The sequence below is a fragment of the Ceratotherium simum genome, chromosome 17, assembly GCF_057802395.1.
Source record: "Ceratotherium simum simum isolate JZ-2026a chromosome 17, ASM5780239v1, whole genome shotgun sequence".
NCBI classification, from domain to species: Eukaryota; Metazoa; Chordata; class Mammalia; order Perissodactyla; family Rhinocerotidae; genus Ceratotherium; species Ceratotherium simum.
Window position 1 is genome coordinate 19,117,437 of NC_141916.1, and position 20,823 is coordinate 19,138,259.

Sequence of the window (20,823 nt, forward strand, 5' to 3'; positions counted from 1 at the left end):
GGAACACCAAGGATCGCCAGCAGCCACCAGAGGCTAGGAGAGTCGTCTTCTATTTTCCATCTCTGCCTTTTTTGCTCTACTTTGTGGAAGATTGCCTCAATTTCATCTCCCAACTGTTCTATGAAATGTTTCACTTCTCCTATTATATTTTTAATTCCCAAGACGTGTTTTTTTTCTTTAAATGTTCTTTTTTCCCATATTTTATTATGAACGTTTCCAAATATATAGAAAAGTTGAAAGAATTTTATGGTAAACATCCATATAACCATCACCTGGATTGAACGTTCTTTTTATAGCTTGTTTCGTGGATGCAGTCTCTCTCTTATTTCTTAGAGAATATTAATATTTTAGGATTTTTTTGATGCTTTCTTCTCCCTGCGTAGTCTTTGCTCCTTTCTTTGCTTGTTTCTAGGCTGTTTGGACTCTGTCTTTCATGTTAGAGGCTTTTTTCACATTGATGATGTAGGGTCACCTGCTCTACTTCAAGAGTGGTGTGATGCGATAGGAAGTACATCCCCACCTAGGTGGTCTTCCTGCCAAAAACCAAATCTGAAGCTGATCAAGACTCTAGAACTAACCAACAGGTTATATAGCACACAAAAGTGGAGAAACTTCCACAATCCAGAATATGGGAAACTTTACAGGACAATATAGATATATATTGTCTTCAACAAATAAGCCATAAGGTTTTTAAAAAAAAAAAACAGGGAGGAACCTCTAGATTGAAAGACATATTAACCAAATGCCATGTGTGGACCTTGTATTTGAACAAACCCACTGTAAAAATATATATGTAGGAGAAAATGATGCAAATTTTACTACTTACTGGATATATATGATATTAAGAAATTATTGTTAAAGAATCTTAGTGATGATAGTATTGTGGTTATATTAAAAAGAAGAGTTCTTATCTTTAGAGAGATGTATGAAAGTATTTACAGATAAAATATGATGTCTAGGATTTGCTTCAAAATAATTGGGGTGGAGGCACAGTGAGTAGAGGTAAGGAAGAAATAAGATTGGCTGTATGTTGATAATTATTGGAGTAGGGTAGCAGATATATGGAGATCATTATACTATTCTCCTACTTTCACATATGCTTGAAATGTTCCATATAAGAAAGAACGAGTGGTGGGGCCCGCCCAGTGGCACAGCGGTTAAGTGCACGCGCTCCGCTTCAGCGGCCTGGGGTTTGCAGTTTCGGATCCCAGGCATGGACCAACACACCGCTTGTCAAGCCATGCTGTGGCGGTGTCCCATATAAGGTAGAGGAAGATGGGCATGGATGTTAGCCCAGGGCCAGTCTTCTTCAACAAAAAAAAGAGGAGGATTGGCAACAGATGTTAGCTCAGGGCTAATCTTCCTCACAAAAATAAAAATAAAAAAGAATGAGTGGGGCACTAAAAAGCTGATTCAAAGCTCTGAGCTGGTGGGGCTTGTCTCTGTGGCCTTCACTAGCTGGTGTTCTGGCTGGGCCATTTCCCTAGGGGACCCCTGACATTGGTATGTTCAGGTTCCCCAAGAAGGCTCTCCAAACCATCCACTTGAAGGGTATAATCCTGGCTGTCAGTTATCCGGAAAGTGGTAGGGCAAGAAGTCTTAGGTTTTCAACATTCAATGTGTACACTTTCACTTAAGCTTGCAGCAGGTTATCCTTGCCTCTAGTGGGATGATGTCCCCCAGACCAGAGATCCTCCATTTTACCTTCCCCACTTTGCTGCTGGACTTGGAGAGGGGCACAGTCAGATGGCTGCATTGTGTGGTGGATGGAGTCGGGGTATAACTTCTTCTTATATTGATTCTCTAATAATTCCTCTTATCTTTTTTAACTTGTTATTTTGAAATAATTACATGTGCACAGGCATTCACAAAATAGTACAGCGAGGTCCTGCATACCCTTCACCGAGTTTCCCTCAATGGTTACATCTTATATGATTGTAGGGTACTACTAAAACCAGGAAATTAACATTGGTACAATGTGTGTCTATAGTTCTGTGACATTTTATCACACACACCTAGATTCATGTAACTACCACTACAATCAAGATACAGAACTATTCCATCATCACAAACATCTCCATTTAGCTACACGTTTATGGTCACATCCACCCCACTACCATCACTAACCCTAGCAACCACTAATCTGTTTTCCATTTTCTATGATTTCTTCATTTTGAAAATGTTACATAAATGGAATCACATAGTTTTTGTCTTTTTGAGATTTTTTTTCACTCAGCATAATGCCTTTGACATACATTCAAGTTGTTGCATATAGCAGTACTTCATTTTTTATTGCTGAGTAACAGTCCATGCTATGGATGTACCACAGTTTGTTTAGCCATTCACCTATTTTGGACATTTGTCCAAATGACATTTGTCCAATTGTCCAACAACTGAAGGACATTTTGGTTGTTTCCAATTTTTGGCTATTACAAATAAAGCCACTATGAATATTCATGTAAAGGTTTTGTGTGGATATTAGTTTTCATTTCTCTAGGATAAATGCCTAGAAGTGTGATTGCTGAGTCATATGGTAAGTATATGTTCAATTTTTCTTTTTTAAACAGATTTATTAAGATATAATTTACATACCATATAGTTCACTCATTTAAAGTGTACAATTTAATATTTTTAGTATATTTAGAGGATGTGAAGAGGATTTTTAGTATATTTAGAGGAATATCACCACAATTTAATTTTAGAAAATTTCGTCCCCCCAAAAGAAACCCCGTATCCATTAACAGTCAATGCTCACTCCCCCTACTCCACATACCCCTCCCCATCCCTAAGTAACCACTAACCACTTTCTGACTCTAGAAGTTTGCCTATTCTGGATATTTCATATACGGTATCATATAATATGTGGTCTATTGCAAATGGCTTCTTTCACTTAGCATATATTCAAGGGTCATACATATTTTATCAGTACTTCATCCTTTTTTATCACCAAATAATATAGATATACCACATTTTATTTATCCATTCATCAGTTGATGGACATTTGAGTTGTTTCCACTTTTTGGCTATTATGAATGATGCTGCTGTGAACATTTGTGTATGAGTTTTTGTATAGATGTGTGTTTTCATTTCTCTTGGGTATATACTAGGAGTGGAATTGCTGGGTCATATGGTAACTCTAAGTCTAACTTTTTGAGGAACTGCCAAACTGTTTTCCAAGTAGAAAGCACCATTTTAGATTCCCACCAGCAATGTATGAGGGTTCTAATTTCTCCATACTTTCATTAACACTTGTTACTGTCTGTCTTTTTTATTTCAGACATTCTAGTTAGTGTATGCTTAGGGTTTTCTTGTGTGTTTTTTGGTTTTTGTTTTAAAGAATCTGCTAAACTATTTTCCAGAGTGGCTGTGCCATTTGAAATTCCCACCATATATGCCAGATCCAATTTCTCTGCCTCCAAGCATTCAAGCATTTGATGTTGTCAATATTTTTTTTCACTGTTCTAATAGGTGTATACAGGTATCTCATGGTGTTCTTAGTTTGCATATCCCTAATGGCTAGTGATGTTTAACATCTTTTCATGTGTTTATTTGCCATTGGTATATTCTCTTCAGTGAAATGTTTCCAGATCTTTTACATATTTTCTAATTAGATTGTTTGGTTTTTTACTATAGAGGTTTAAGAGTTCTTTATATATTTTAGATACAAATCTTTTGTTAGATATGTGGTTTACAAATATCTTTTCCCTATCTGTTCCTTGCCTTTTTTTCCTCTTAACAAGATTTTTCACCAAGTCAAGTGTTTAGTTTTGATGAAGTCTAATTCATTGATTTTTTTTCTATTACAGATCTTGCTTTTGGTGTCATATCTAAGAACTCTTCATCAAGCTCTAGGTCCTGAAGATATTCTCCTATGTTTTCTTCTGAAAGTTTTATAGTTTTACATATTATATTTAAATCTATCATCCATGTTGAGTTAATTTTTGTATACGATGTGAGGTTTAGGTTGGGTTCTTTTGTCTTCTATTTTCTTTTTGCCTAATGATATCTAGTTGTTCAAGGACCACTTGTTGAAAGGAATAATTCCTCTGTTTTTGAGACACATCTACTCCCCAGATATCAGAAATGTCTGTTGCCACCAATTCCTGAAATTTTAGGGGATTTCATAGTATAAGTTGTATTTCTTCTTGACTTTCTTTTCCTAATGCCTTACGAGTCAGCTCTCCTGCTCAGATAAGTTGGTTACCATTTGCCATCTGCTTTCCAGTGTCCCACATTTTGTCGCTGTGTACTTTCTCCCATTTTCTTTGTCCTTGAGGATTTGTGGCTTTTCTATCATTTTAATAGAGTTTTAGAGAGGACTAAAAGTTAATGTGTGTGTGGGTGTGTGGGTGTGTGTTCAATCCACCACCTATAACTGGAAGTCTCTTGTGCCCTTTTCAAGCCTAGTTCTCCTGCTTTCCTTTTACAGTCTATAAACTCTTGATATATCCTTTCAATAAATTCCTTTCCTGTTTGTCAACTAGAGCCAGTTTCTGTTGCTAGCCACCAAGAATCCTGACTGATACAATGAAAATGATTTATTTCAGAGGGGAAAGAAGAGAGGATTCTGAAAATAGATGAAGGGATTTGCCGTTAATCACCTGAAGGTCCTATGGAATTTCAAAAGGGACAAAAAAATAGTTTAGGTTGTGGAGGGTAAATTACAGAAAGTCTGTCCAAAAAATCTTCATATACATTCTCCATCTTCTCAGTAATTAATGAAGATAGATTGTTGGCTTCATGAGTCCCTTGGGGTCTAAAATGTGTCTTGGGAGAGAGATGGAGGATGAGAAATATCCTTGTTTCCATTTTACCTTCCATTTGGGATTGAGGTAAAAAATACCAGTACAGTAACAAGGAGAATCTGAAGTCTAGACCAGGTTAAATGAACTAATGTACAAAAACCCAGCACCAATCTTCCAGTCAATATTCCACAAATATTCACTCCCTTCCTCCTCTCCCATTCTTCCTGGACAGAGATTAGTTAGTGTTCTTCCAAATCCATGTTTTCTTCTTTCTGGACACATTGCTGTATTCCGCACCCCTCTTGCATCCAGGTGGGCCAGGGGTCTGAGTTCTGGCCAAAGGAATGTGTGTGGGAGTAAGGAATGCCTCTTCCAGATCTGGCCCCCAATAATCCCTTGAGATTCTCCAGGCTCGCTCCTCCCTCATCTGCAGCCAGATATAGAGGACTCACTGGAGGACTCCAAGGTCCCAGGGAAAGGCGGAGCTTCTAGACAGGTCTATGATGTCTCTGAGAATCATAGGGGCCTTCCGTCCTCCCCACTGGCCCACATTGGACTGTGACATGAGGGAGAAATAAACCTTTACAGTGGTAAGCCACTGAGATTTGGCAGTTGTTTGTTACAGCACTTAGCCTACCCTGACTAATTTGGCTCCATCTTTGGAGAAATTGCCTTTACCTCCTGTGTCTCAGTTTCCTCATCTGAAAATGAGGGGTTCCAAATAGGTGCTCTCTTGGTTGCCTTTCAGCGATAACATTCCATTTACAAATTGTATAGTTATTACTTCCAAGTGGTTTAAAAGTCTACAAGGACTAATTATAGAATTTCTCAACTATAACAAAGAATAAGTTCTCCATTTATAGATGGGTTGTGTTCCAAAAGTCCAGGTACAAATCCCTTCTTGGAACATTGTTTCTGTGAGAAAATAGATTCAATATTTTAAAATATACACAGATGCCCATTTAACCCTCAGTTCTGAGGCCCCTGAGCCCCAACTGGAGGAAGTGAGAGAGGTGGGAGAGCAGGGACTGAGCAGCGGCTCTGGGGAGTGATTAGAGAGGGACAGGATGGGAGGATAGGACGGGCTAGACCACAGGCCAGGATGTCAGCTGCACAAGGTTCCTTGGGAGGCCACAGAAGCCATACATGTGAATCGTTCCTAACTTGAATATTTCCAATTCTATATATACCTCTTCACTTTAACTGTGCTTGGGTACACGTTCTGTGCAGGGCAGAGACTGATTTATTGTAGAGCTAATGAAGCTCAAGCTTCGGGGTCCTCACTCACACAAAGGACCCTTCCAAGGCCTCAGAAATGTGTTCGCAAGGTCATTTGTTTTTGTAAAATTTGAAAAAGTAAGATATTTTAACTGCAGTAGGTTAAGGCTGCTGTCTATTTCCCCTACAACTTCCCCTCCTTCACATTTCCCCGTGTGTTAGATGGCACTGGAATGGCCACAGGCATTGTTGGAATCCAACTAAGGGGAAGTTTAGCTGGGATATACTCTGTTTGGGATCTATTCACATAGTTTACAGTTACCTCCATGCATAACTGAGCTATTACCCACTGTCCAGATAGAGGAATAACTCCAGAAGCCTCTTATCCACCCATCGTGCTGACTCACCTGATGCTAGGACCTATAGGGGCAAGGCCAGAGTTCAAATCAAGATCTAACTGTGTCCTACAGCACTTGGCACTGGAAGTATCAACTGGAGTAGAATCAAGTTTTGAAAATGTATGAAGCCAGAAGCTAATCTGAATAAAATTCTTCCAATTGTCAGCTGTGCAAAAATATAAGCAGAGGATTCTGTTCTTATTGACATCCAGTCAAAACAAGTTTTGCCCTGTCAGTAATATACTCAATAACAGCGTATATGGTTACAAATGTACCATGAATTCTTTTCTTTTTTAATGGGAACTGTTCAACATACAGTTTATCAGAATTCCTATCTTTACATTTTTTGATGACTTGACACAAATTACTGATATCAACACAGATAATAAAAAACTCGTAATACACCATTTATAACGAGGTTTTCAAAGACAAATTGCCTAGTAAATGTAGTCAACTTGAAGAGTTTATCTAAGATTAATCCCTGCAGAAGAAAATTTGAAATGCTCTGGAATCTTATAGCTCATAGATAAAAGAAACCTGATCAAGGTTGTTCCCCAATTTGATAACAAACCTAAACATTTACATGACATTGCCAATAACAAATTGTGAACCTGAAAGAAACTTTTCTAAACAGTCAAATAATAAAAGACAAATTTGATCTGCCACACTAAGAAGGGACTGAATTATCTAAATCTCTGTACAAAATGGTACTATTAAACCATTGCCATATGAAGAAGCAATCAAAGAGAATGTGCGCAAAAATGTAAATAATATTCAAGCGGGAATTGTTTGTGATGTTTGTGGTATTTGTTAGCTTTTAAAAATATGTAATTTGTCGTGATTTATTTTCTCATTATAAACAAATATTAACTTTTCCATCTTTATATTTGTAGTTTTTTTTTCTTTAAAGCACTCCAGCCCTGCAATTGTATAAACATCAACTCCAGAAAAGCTGGCCAACTGCAGTGCAGAGCATGCTCTTAGGTGCTGCTACAGCTATTTGAGGTATTGGGGCTGGTTACTCAGGCCCCAGGCCCAGGAGCTGAGTATTGTCAGGTCATCTTGGCCGATCAGGCTTTGAAAGATGGACACAGGTTCGAAAAGTCACCAGAGTGGGTTAAACTAAAATGCCTCTTTATAGGCTCAGTGCCGAGGCATTTTAGGTCCCCAGTAACCTTACCAGGCCTACCCCTTGCTTTGCTTCTCAAGGATCCCAGGATCAGGAGGAACCTGCCATTCACCGTCTAGGCCTGGTGCCTATTTTTCTGTGTGGCGAACAGTATTGCGAGAACTTAAAAACATGCCCATGTCCTTAATGAAATTAAACGCTTTACTGGCAAAAAATATATATACTGTGTTTAGACAAGCAAACAAAAAAGTGTTTACAAAATCAAGTTGATTCCAGCTCCTTGAAAATTAAGGGCTGGCAACTGTTTGTGCTAGCATCATATAATGACAAAAAGAGGTAAGCTTGGCTCACCAAAATCTCATTTTGGTAGAGAGAAATGGTACCAGTGTGGCTGTTTCTGCCTCCCACCCTTTTCTGGAAGTTGTGCAGAGTACTGTGGTTTGCTCAATTCCACTGTGACTTTTGGTCATTAACTTATTGCCTCAAATAGATCAGGCAGAGATCAAAGTATGAAGTCAAAACTGGGAGGAAAACAGACAGGGCCCATTTCAACCTCTGAAGGCACTCTCTGCAGAGGTCATGCTCCAGTCCCTTAGAAGTTCAGCAAATTGCTGGCCTCATGTGGCAGAAGTCCCCTTTAAAATGGCCGGCCAGGTGGAGAGAGGTCAGCACAATCTACTGACCCCTGGCTGAACCTGTCGGATATTCTGGGCCATGCTGGCTTCTGACTTGAGGCTGCTACCCAGGCTGACCCCTCAGTTTCTCTCCTTACCAGTTCTGTTTTTTTCCTATCTCTGACTCAGCCCACATTTTGCCTTTCGCCATTCCACCATATCTGTTTCCGCTCAGTTCCTTTCTTTTTTCCATTTTAGTTTTCCCAAAACAGACCTGGCTTTAGTCATGTACTTGTATCCTCTATTGAGTTTGTTTTTGTTTCTTTAAATTTTATTTCATGCAACTATGACATACAACTATCTAATGGGGCTTTGGGGAAAAAAAAGGAGGAGGAGGATTGGCAATAGATATTAGGTCAGAGCCAGTCTTCCTCAGCGAAGAGGAGGATTAGCACAGATGTTAGCTCAGGGCTGATCTTCCTCACACACAAAAAAAATTTATTTCATGTGGTAAGAACACTTAATATAAGAACTACCCTTTTAATAGATTTTTAAGTGTACAAAATGGTATTGTTATCTACAGGCACTGATCTGTTGTACAGCAGATCTCTAAGAACTTACTCATTTTGCATAACTGAAACTTTATACACGTTGATTAGCAACTCTCCCTTTCCCTCTCCCCCCAGCCCCTGGCAACTACCATTCTATTCTTTGTTTCTATGAGTTTGACTATTCTAGATACCTTATAGAAGTGGAATCAGGCAGTATTTGTCCTTCTGTGACTGGCTTATTTCACTTAGCATAACATCTTCAAGTTTCATCCATGTTGTCACATACGGCAGGATTTCCTTCTTTTTTAAGATGAATAATATTCCATCGTATGTATATACCACATTTCTTTTATCTATTTATCTGTTGATGGACATTTAAGTTGTTTCCACATCTTGGCTATTGTGAATAGTGGTGCAATGAACATGCGAGTGCTAATATCTCTTCAAGATTCTGATTTCAATTCTTTTGGATAAATACTCAAACAGGATTGCTGGATCATACAGTAGTTCTATTTTTAATTTTTTGAAGAACCTCCATACTGTTTTCCATAAAGTCTGCACCATTCAACGTTCCCACCAACAGTGTAGAAGGGTTCCACTTTCTCTACATCCTTGCCAACACTTGTCTTTTCTGTTTTTTTATAACTGCCATCCTAACAGGTCTGAGGTGATATCTGAGACGTTGTGGTTTTGATTTGCATTTCCCTGATGATTAGTGACATTGAGCATCTTTTCATAAACCTTTTGGCCATCTGTATGTCTTCCTTTGGAGCAACGTTTATTAGGGTCCTTTGCACATTGTTATTTATTTATTTATTTTTGGTGAGGAAGATTTAGCTAACATCTGCTGCCAATCTTCCTCTTTTTGCTTGAGGAAAACTGTCCCTGAGCTAACATCAGTGCCAATCTTCCTCTACTTTGTATGTGGGACACCACCACAGCATGGCTTGATGAGTAGTGTGTAGGTCCCCATCTGGGATCCTAACCTGCAAACCCTGGGCCCCCAAAGTGGAGCCTGCGAACTTAACCACTAGGCCACTTGGTGGCCCCACTTTGCTCATTTTTTTTTTTTTTTGAGGATGATTGGCCCTGTGCTAACATCTGTTGCCAATCTTCCTCTTTTTCTTTTTCTTTTTTCTCCCCAAAGCCCCAGTACATAGTTGTGTATCATAGTTGTGGGGTTGTAGCTCTGCTATGTGGGATGCTGCTTCAGCATAGCTTGATAACCGGTGCGTAGGTCTGTGCCCAGGATCTGAACCTGCAAACCCCAGGCCACCGAAGCAGAATGCGCAAAGTTAACCGCTATGCCACCAGGCCCCCCAGCTCATTTTTAAATCATGTTATTAGTTCTTTTGCTATTGAGTTGTAGAAGTTCTATATATATTTTTGAAATTAACCCCTTACTAGATATACGGTTTGCAAATATTTTCTTCCATTCTATAGGTTGCCTTTTTACTCTATCAACAGTTTCCACTGCTGTGCAGACTCTTTTAGTTTGATATAGTCCCATTTGTATATTTTTGCTTTTGTTTTCTGTGCTTTTGGTGTCATATCCATGAAATCATTGCCAAGATCAATGTCAGGAAGCCTTCCTTTCCCCTATGTTTTTTTCTAGGAGTTATACAGTTTCAGGGCTTACATTTAAATCTTTAATCCATTTTGAGTTGATTTTTGTGTAAGATACAGGTCCACTTTCATTCTTTTGCATATTAATATCATTTTTCCCAACACCATTTGTTGATATTGAGTTTTCATTCAACAAATATTTATTGAGCATATGTGGGCCAGGCATTGTGGTAGGCATAGGGGATTCAAGGCTGAGAAAAACATATGTAATAGTTGCAAGCTCACCTTCTGGAGCCAAACTGCTAGGGTTTAAATGCTGGTACCATCATTTCAAATTGCGCGACCTTTGGCAGGTTACTAACTTCGTTGTGTCCCAATGCCCTTATATATATAAATGGAATAATAATTATGGCCCTTTCCTCACAGGGTTAATGTGAGGATTACATGAGTTAATACACGTAAAAGGCTTAGAAAGGTGTCTGGCGCCTGCTAAGCACTCTTAAGTGCTGGTTCTTAAGGCATAGTCCTTGCCTCTCAAGGAGCTCACAGATTACAGCTGCCTCTATCCACCTGTCCCACCTGGCAGGCAGGGCGGTCTGGGTCTTCTGGCACTTCAAGGGACCTGTAGGTCCCGGCTACCATTTCTTGTAACCATCCGATGAACGGGTGCAAGTTCCTGTACCACAGATTCGCTGTGTGACCCTGGTCAAGTAATGTCTACTCTCTGGGTCTCAACATATTTGTAAAGGAAAGAAGTTGGACCAAAACTGATTTCCAACATTCCAACAAACCCCTTGTTCTGGGTAGCCCATGTTGAAACTACGTCAGCTTGAGCAAGTCACTTAACCTCTCTGCGCTTGTTTTCTCACCTGTAAAATGGGATAATACCACTAACCACTGCCTAGGTTGTGGTGAGGGTTCAACACGGCAACGCAGGCCCCCGGCGTCCGCGCTCGCGGAGGACGCCAGCCTTCACATCCACCCTCCTGTGCCACTCAGCGCACGCGCGCCGGCGCCGAGGCCGCGCTCCTCCGGCCGCAGGTTTCCGACTTCCGTTTCCGCGGGACCCAGAGGCCAGACTGAGGCTAATGGCGGCGTCCAGGAAGCAGCCCACCGGGGGCGTGGAGGAGGCCGCGGCGGAAGACGAACGGCGAATTCTGGAACCCGGGGCCGCCCCGTTCGGAAATTTCCCTCAGTATTCCCGCTTCCACCCTCCAGAGCAACGGCTCCGCCTCCTGCCCCCGGAGCTCCTTCGCCGGCTCTTCCCTCGGGGTCCCGAGACGAGGCCGATCCTGGGGCTCGACGTGGGGTGTAACTCCGGGGTGAGTGCCGGGGGAGGGATCGGAGGTCGGGGAGCCGAGCGGTGGCCTTCCTCCGCGTTCACTGGGGGTCTGGCTTGGGCGTGGCGTCACATCCGTCACAACTTTCCCAAAATGAGTTGAAAGGTGGAGCGTTGACCGACTCCGTGCTGCCGCTCCCTGACCTCCAGGGCCCCACTGCCATCTCTCTCAGGAATCGGGGAGGAATCATTTTCAACTACGTTCCGAATTCCCGCGTCCCCTCCTCTGCGTTCGCCCCCTCACTGCCAACACTCCCCCAGTGGGTGGATGGGAGGACCGTATTTGGACTTCCGGCGTTTGCCCCCCACGCTGGAAAGCGTGGCTGGCGACCTGGCTAGGGAGAGGGGGCTTCCGGAGACCTACGTTTGGGAGCTTGGGATTGGGATTGGTTTACTGGAGAGGTGAGCCAGGGGTGACAGAATCATGCCTGGAATTAAGATAAGTGTGCCATACGGTGCAGGACGGACCCTGGAGCCGAGTGAATATTTATTTAAAAAGTAATGAGTCGACTGAGTACAGTGGAGAGGATCGAGAAGGAAAATACAGCATCCTGCCAGATGAAGAAGAAGGCATTGCCACATCTTACCGCAAAGTATTCTTAGGCGTATAATGAATGATTATAGTCAAACCACAGGCAAAATCGCGGAATGTCTCTCTGACACCTATTTGTAGCCACTAGATATCCTAGAGGAGCAGGCATTCTGACCCTATGTTTGCAAGTGCTTCAAAAGTTAGTACCCTCACTCCATTCCAGACCGGGAGCGGGAGGGGGTGAGGAGAATTTTATTGGGTGCTGGCCTTAGGCAGAAGAGACTTGGGAGGTTTGAAGGCTATAGGGACACAACTGATAAAGGGGAGGGGGACATTTGGATACAGACTCAAAGCTGGAATGAGCAGATGAGTGGGTGTCTGGGTATCCTGTGCAAACATTTCTCTACAGTGATATAGGAAATCAGGGGGAAAGCAATGGAAAAGAGAGACTGGGCTTAAGGATTGGGATTTCATGAAAGGCATCAGGAAACCACAGGATATATTATTTTTTTCCACAGGATATTTTAAAGTTGAGAGTAGTATATATACACATTTAGAGGCAAGGACATAGTTGCAGTTAACTAGGGCAGTGGTTCCCAAACCTGGCTGTACATTTAGGGGGCTTTTTATTTTGCACTTAAGAGATGCTTGCACTTGATAAAAGAAAAAAATTCAAAATACAAAGGGGCATATAGCAAAAAGTAAGTCTTTACTCCTGACCCTAAATCCTCTTTTTTTCCCTACACAATGGCAACTGCTATTTGTAATTTCTGGGGTATGTGTCCTATGTTTACACAAAAATTTATGTATATCTCACCTCTTTTTTTTTTTTTTTTAATAATTTTATTTATTTATTTTTTCCCCCAAAGCCCCAGTAGATAGTTGTATGTCATAGCTGCACATCCTTCTAGTTGCTGTATGTGGGACGCGGCCTCAGCATAGCTGGACAAGCAGCGCGCCAGTGCACGCCCGGGATCCGAACCCAGGCTGCCAGCAGTGGAGCGCGCGCACTTAACCGCCAAGCCACGGGGCCGGCCCTCACCTCTTAGTTTTACAAATAGTAGCACAATATTTTGTACCTTGCTTTTCATTTAATAATTTGGGGATCATTCATGTCACTACATTCTTTTTTAGCAGCTTTATAATATTTTATTTTATAGATGTGCCACAATTTATGGGGTGCTTTGTTTAAATTTTAAAAAACCCTAGGTCCCACTCTCTAGACCTACTGAATCAGGATCTTGGGGTATTGAGCCCTTGAGTCTGTATTTTCTTTTTTTTTTTTTTTTTTTTAAAAGATTTTATTTATTTTATTTTTTCCCCCCAAAGCCCCAGTAGATAGTTGTATGTCATAGCTGCACATCCTTCTAGTTGCTGTATGTGGGACTTGGCCTCAGGATGGACGGAGAAGTGGTGCCTCGATGCGCACCCGGGATCCGAACCCGGGCCACCAGCATTGCAGCGCACGCACTTAACCACCAAGCCACAGGGCCAGCCCTGTATTTTCTTTTTTAAGCTTCCAAGGGACTCTAGGATTTGGGAATTGAGGATGGAGCAGATGAAGAGATGTGGTGGAGGAGGGACTGATGTGATGAAATGACTGGTCAAACGTGGGGCACACCCAAGATCAGATAGGAGGAGGGAGACAGCAGAGAAGTAAATAGAGAGATGGGGAGAAAAATTAAGCAGCATAGTGTAGGACCTTCCTACTCAAAGTGTGGTCCTTGAACTACAGCATCGGCATGACTTGGAAGCTTATTAGAAATGTAGAATCTCAGCCCTCGCCCCAGATCTACTAAATCAGCATCTTTGTCTTAATAAGATCCCTAGGTGATGTATATGCCTATTAAAGTGTGAGAAGACTAGTATAGAAGAAAGTACCTAATGTAGCCTAAATTTTGCCGTGTACTAACCATGTGACATTGGACAAGTCACTAGTCCCCGAACCATAATTTTTAAAATACAGGTTTTTTGGGGAACTGTGCCACACATAGAGAAAAGTGCATAAAACAAAAATTTATACTTTATAAATTATTATAAAGCAGTCACCTTTATGACCACTGTCCAGATCAAGGGTAAAACATGGTGAGCACCCCAGAAGTCCCCCATATGTCTTTTCTTGTTCATAAACTCCCCTCTCCACCCAGAGGTAACAACTAGCCTGACTTTTATTGTTTCCTTGCTTTTCTTTATAGCTTACTACTTTTGTGTCTCTAAACAATGTAGTTTAATTTTATCCATTTTGAACTTCATATAAATGGAAGCTTGCTATGTATTTTCTTTTGTCTTGCTTTTTTACTCAGCATTATATGTTTGTGAGAGTCATCCATGTTGCTATACTAAGCTGAATTACTTCATTTGCAACTGCTATTTAGCATTCCATCTTTTTGTGTGTGTGTGAGGAAGATCAGCCCTGAGCTAACATCTATTGCCAATCCTTCTCTTTTTGCTGAGGAAGATTGGCCCTGGGCTAACATCCGTGCCCATCTGCCTCTACTTTATATGGGATGCTGCCACAGCATGGCTTGACAAGCAGTGTGTCAGTCTGCAACCGGGATCCGAACCTGCGAACCCCAGGCCGCCGAAGCAGAGCATGAGAACTTAACTGCTACACCACTGGGCCGGCCCCCTAGTATTCCATCTTAATATACCACATTTATTTATCCACACCACTATTATTGGACATCTGGGTTGTTTCCAGCCACACTTTCTTCTCTTGCATAAAGGACATAAATATTTTCCTTACAGGATTATTGCACAGAGCAAATGAAATAGTGAATAGAAAAATGCCTTGAAAAAAATGCATTAGAACAACACAAATTTGAGTTAGTTATAATGGTTATAGAAGTCAAAGTTAAGGAAAGGAGATGATGAGTCAAAAAGGTGCTAAGATGGTGAAAATCACAAACCATTGGATTTGGATAGAAGGATGTCCATGGTGACCTTTGGGACTAATGTATGCAGAAGCAGAATAAATCTCAGAAGGGAGTGGTGGAGCATAAGACAGGTAGTAAAATTGAAGCTGTAGAGTGAAGGCTGAAGGAGGACTTTTTGGAATTCAGACTTTCCCAACCACAGGTCCGAGAAGCAGGTTTTTGTAAGATGGTGCTTACTCAATTCTTCACCTTCCTGGTAAGGAACACTGGTTATGCCCCTGGAACTCTTTCCTCCTCCCTGCGGTCTGAGATACCCCAAAAAAGAAAAAGATAGTGAGTCTGCCAGCATATGGAAAATACTGCTGTAGGTTCCTTGGTTTCATCCATTGGGCTGTAACTTTCAGCCATACAACCCAGCCTACCGTCAGTGTCAGGAAAGTAGAGAGATGATGCATTTCAGCCTGAGACTCCAGGAGGGCACTGAGAGCCTGCTCTGGGGGAAATTTTTCGGGCACCCTCCTTAGACCGTAGTTTAGGAGCCTTACATCCTGTAAAGCCAGGAGTAAGTGGCAGTCTCAATGGGAGGATAAAAGATAGAGGTTTCTCTTCCATTCACTGGTTGAGAACTGCAATGACAAAGCTCTTTTGGATTCCTCTAGGATCTGAGTGTGGCTCTATACAAACACTTCCTTTCCCTACGTGATGGGGAGACCTGCTCAGATGCCTCAAGAGAACTCCATTTCCTCTGCTGTGACATAGATCCAGACCTGGTGGAGCGAGCTGAAAAAGAATGCCCTTTTCCTGATGCCTTGACCTTTATCACCCTGGACTTCATGAACCAAAGGACCCGGAAAGTTCTCTTGAGCTCTTTCCTAAGCCAGTTTGGACGTTCAGTTTTTGACATTGGCTTCTGCATGTCGATAACCATGTGGATTCATCTGAACCATGGGGACCATGGCCTCTGGGAGTTCCTGGCCCACCTTTCCTCCCTCTGCCGCTACCTCCTTGTGGAGCCACAGCCCTGGAAGTGTTACCGGGCAGCTGCAAGGCGTCTCCGGAAGCTGGGCCTCCATGATTTTGACCACTTCCACTCCCTTGCCATCCGAGGTGATATGGCCAATCAGATTGTACAGATTTTGACCCAGGACCATGGCATGGAATTAGTATGCTGCTTTGGCAACACCAGCTGGGACCGAAGCCTTCTGCTCTTCAGGGCAAAACAAACCACAGAGATTCATCCAATCCCTGAATCACTGATAGAAGAAGGGAGAGAAAGGAACAGATTAACATTCTGGAGACAGTGAGATGGGAGGGTGGGAAAATTAGGAAAGAGATATTAAAAGGGTTTTATACTAAGAATTAAGTTCACTCTCCTTAACTCCTGATAGTTAAGCAGCCTTAAAACCTGGCAGAAGCTTTTGGCAAAATGTCCAAGACATGCAACTGAAAGAATCAGTATCTGTTCCCCATTGTTTGGGATGATCCCTGAGGAGAATACATTGTTTGGGATGATCCCTGAGGACAATACATCTGTGGAGCAATGAGCTGGTCTGTCTGGATTGAGATGGCCTAGAAAAAGTGATCCTGGTTCTGGGATATGGAAGGAGCTGCTTTTGGTGCTTATTTAGAAAGACTTGGACCAGGCTAGCCTTAGAATGTATCAGTTCCCTCGGCTCCTTGAATCTAATCTGGCTTCTTCTGGACTTTCTCATCTTGCCTTCAAGCAAAACCTCACAATACAATCTGGAATGAAGGGCCACTGGCCCAGCTAAAGGAGAGGGTTAGTAGGGAAAACATCTTATCTTTCCGGAGCATGTTAAGTCTCCAACATGCCCAGGCTCAGCACAGCAGTTACAGATACTAACCAAGATGCATTGACTGGCATTTAAAAGATGTTTAAAAGGTTTAAATTATGAACCCCAAATCCAGCTGGTACAAATGAAATGAATGAAGTGGGATTGTCTACTATATATATAATTATGTATTATACATAATAAAAGTGACTTGAGTATGGTTGAGAATGCCCTGTGAATCTGGGGTAGATAAGAAACTTCTGCTTTTAACCACTTTATCCAGGGAGGTTTCAGCTCCAGAAAAAGAACCTCATCCAAGCTCAGAACAGAAAACATGCCAGCGAGTCAGTTAATGCAGGACTTTTTTGTCAGCGTCCTCTGCTAAAGCACACCAGTATGGGGGTGGGGGGCACACACCAGTATGGGGGTGGGAATATGTGCAAGGAAGCATGCATAAAATGCAGTCTACAATTGGATGACTACAGCATAAATGCTGTGGGATAGGTGTCACTGATGTCTGTCAGGGGGGTTTTGATTTTTAAAACACCTATGAGTTGAATCCAAGGGAAAGTGGAAAATGGAGAAAGATTTGTTTGGTGGAGAGAAGATGGAAAACCAAACATACCTAGCTAAGAAGGGAGATTGGATTGATGAGCTTCAGAATCTCTAAGATCCTATTATTTTCTGAACTGAAGTTACAGAAGGAGGAGCAGGGAACAAGAGAGTCTGAACCACCAATTAGAGGTTGGACCTATTAATGGAGAAGTTAGTAAAAGTTCCTGCTAAGGAATTTGAACTTTATGCATGAGAGAGCAGAAGCCAATATAGTGCCTAAACAGGAGGATGGAAACAAAACCTTCATTTGGGAAAAACTAATTTTTCTATTTTGTACGGGATAATTGTGTGGTTGGTGCCATTTCCAATCTCAGTTAGACTCCAATACTACTTTTCAGTCTTTTTATTTTGCTGCTCCTGATCACTTTTATCCTAGTGACTCTTCCAGACTTTTACCCCTCTGCAGGCTTGTGACTGTGTCCCTACTCCATTAATCTAAGCAGATGACCTCATCACCAACTAGTGCCATTCTTGTTTGCTGTGTCAGGAAGTCTTTTCTTGCCCTCAGTCTTTTTGTTTTGTTTTGTTTTGTTTGTTTGTTTTGTTTTGTTTTGTTTTTGTGAGGAAGATCAACCCTGAGCTAACATCCATGCTAATCCTCCTCTTTTTGCTGAGGAAGACCGGCTCTGGGCTAACATCTATTGCCAATCCTCCTCCTTTTTTTTTCCCCAAAGCCCCAGTAGATAGTTGTATGTCATAGTTGCACATCCTTCTAGTTGCTGTATGTGGAACGCGGCCTCAACATGGCCAGAGAAGCGGCGGGTTGGTGCGCGCCCGGGATCCGAACCTGGGCCGCCAATTGCGGAGCGCACGCACTTAACCGCTAAACCACAGGGCTGGCCCCTTGCCCTCAGTCTTGAACCCCTTCATCTTCCCACCTTTTCACTTTTAAACTTACCCAGTGAGATTTTCCCCAAATAACCTCTGCCTAAGTTTCTGATCCCAACCTCTCCCAAATTGTGCTTTATTGAGGATCCCCTTGGTGTCTCCTTGGCCTTATTGACTCCTTTCTGTCCACCTACGAACATGCTCAATTCTCCCATCTTCAAAACCATCAACTTCCTGTCTTAGCTCCGCCGCAGTGTTATGCAATCTTTCCTTCCATCTCTTCACCACCAGATGTGAGCAAAGCTCTTGGAAGAATACACCCCACAGCCTCTGCTTCCTCACCTCCCCATTCATCATTGGCCACCTGAGTGCCATATTCTGAGGCCTCTTTTCAGTCTTCCTCCTGGGCCATGGCACCATTCAACACTATTTACCCCTTCTTCCTTCTTGAGCCACTCTCCCTTTATTCTCTTCCTATCTCTTAGTTTCTCTCTATCCCTTAAGCAATTGGTTCAAATTTTAATTTGCTTAAGAATTACCTGGGACTCCTGGATTCATCTCCAGAAACAGTGATTCAGGTCAGGAAGGGGGCTTAGAAATCTTTTTGGTTTGGTTTGATTTAGTTTTTTGCATTTTTTTACTATGGTAAAATACATATAACAAAAATTACCCATTTTAACTATTTTTAAGTGTACAATTCTGCAGCATTAAATACATTCATGAAGAGGAATCTGTTTTTAACAAGCACCCCAGATGATTCTGATGCAAGCCAAAACAGACCACATTTCCAGTTTGATTGCTTAGAGTTCCTTAGGGTCCATCCAGTCCTCTTCTACAAATTTTTCCTGGGGTGAGTTCCTCCACTGCCATACCTTTAACAACTACCTATATGCTAATAACTCCCAAATATATTGGTAGCCCTCCCTTCACAGTTCCAGATGAATATTTTTCCTGTTTTGTAGTCATATCCCCCTAGATAGTTCTTAAGCAGCTCAAATTCAACACATCCCAAAAGCAAACTCATTACCTCATTCCAAACCTAATCCTATCTCAATTGTTGGCATCCACCCATTGCCTAAGCTACAAACCTCAGTTGGTTCTCCTCACTTATACTCCCCACATTGAAATAGTCACGAAGTTTATTTATTTATTTATTTTTAATTTTTTATTTATTTTTCCCCCAAAGCCCCAGTAGATAGTTGTATGTCATAGTTGCACATCCTTCTAGTTGCTGTATGTGGGACGTGGCCTCAGCATGGCCAGAGAAGCAGTGCGTCGGTACGCGCCTGGGATCCGAACCAGGGCCGCCAGCAGCGGAGGGCGCACACTTAATCGCTAAGCCACGGTGCCGGCCCTGAAATAGTCACAAAGTTTAGTAAATCCTACCAATAACATGTAAGTCCCGCTTATTCCATCCATGTGACTGGTGCCTATCAGGTTTCTGTGTTAATTCATTTATCTTCCAATCCCTTCTCTGTCCTGCTGCCAATGTTCCCTTTCTCACATATTTAACTAGTCTTATGCTTAAAAACCTTCAGTGGTTTCAGCTCAGATGTTACATTTTCTCAGAAATCTTCCCCAACTCCTATAGCACTTTGCATTTGTTATTGCATTCTAGTGGGGACTTCATGTAGAAGCTTCTGTTACAGTATTTACCTCATCATATTATAATTGTTTATATGCCTCTTCCCCACCACCACAAGACTGATCTCCTCAAGCCCAACTTATCTCTGTACAACTAGGCCTAGCACAATGTCTGACACATGGCAGGCAGCTGGAAATTACTTGTTGAATGAATATATGAATGAACAAAAGAGAAATGCACCTGAATTTAAGTATTGAGAAGAAAAGGGAGATCTATGATTGGGCAAAAGACTGCCCAGAAAACTGTGAAAATGGGGAGAAATTAGAAAGTTGAGAGGGGAATAAGCTTGGCCTTTGGCCTGGAAGTTTGAGGTATGTTTTCTCAAACATATCTTTGAGATAAAATGTCCATTTCCAGGCCTTGATTATTGATGGTTTGGGAGAGGACAGCAGATCAAGACTAGCTATAAAAATTTGTAAGTTATTCATATAAGAGTGATTGAGATTTAATGAGTAGTAAATTCCAAAAATAAGTGGGTATGACAGGAGGAGACCAGGTCTTAGGTCTGAGAGCTGCTAATACTTATTGAGTGAGAAGAGGGAACCAAAAGAGGTCTGGTTAGAAACAGGAAAAAAAAAACAAAAAAGATAATGTAGCACCATGTGCCAGACAACATAACTTTTTTAATCCTTGAAACAACCCTATGGGGGTAGATACTATTATTATCCCCATTTTGCAGCACCTAAGTGACTTTCCCAAGGTCACACACCTAGTTAAGTGGCAGAGGTGGGCTTTGAACCTAGGCAATGTGGTTGCAGAGTCTGGGTCTTGGCTGCCACACCTTGAGATGTCACAGAAATCAAGATTGGGAAGAGACTCCAGAAAGCCAGTGTAACAGAGCATAGGCTTCAGAATTACTATGCTTCCTCCAATTATGGGTTCAGACCTGGGAATAAGAAACCCAACTAGGTCACTCTTAGCTATCCCTGATGTTCTTAGAATTTCCCTTATAGAAGACAGGCCTAATTCTAGGT

The 20,823-nt window shown here is 41.8% G+C and overlaps 1 protein-coding gene across 1 annotated transcript; it reads left to right on the top strand.

Moving 5' to 3' along the window:
- Positions 1-11,279: 11,279 nt before the first annotated feature.
- BCDIN3D (BCDIN3 domain containing RNA methyltransferase) lies at positions 11,280-16,981 on the top strand. Its single transcript, XM_014786433.2, has 2 exons — positions 11,280-11,543; positions 15,628-16,981. Exons 1-2 carry the CDS (start codon positions 11,310-11,312, stop codon positions 16,270-16,272), a joined length of 879 nt encoding a protein of 292 aa, XP_014641919.2. The 5' UTR covers positions 11,280-11,309; the 3' UTR covers positions 16,273-16,981.
- Positions 16,982-20,823: the final 3,842 nt, after the last annotated feature.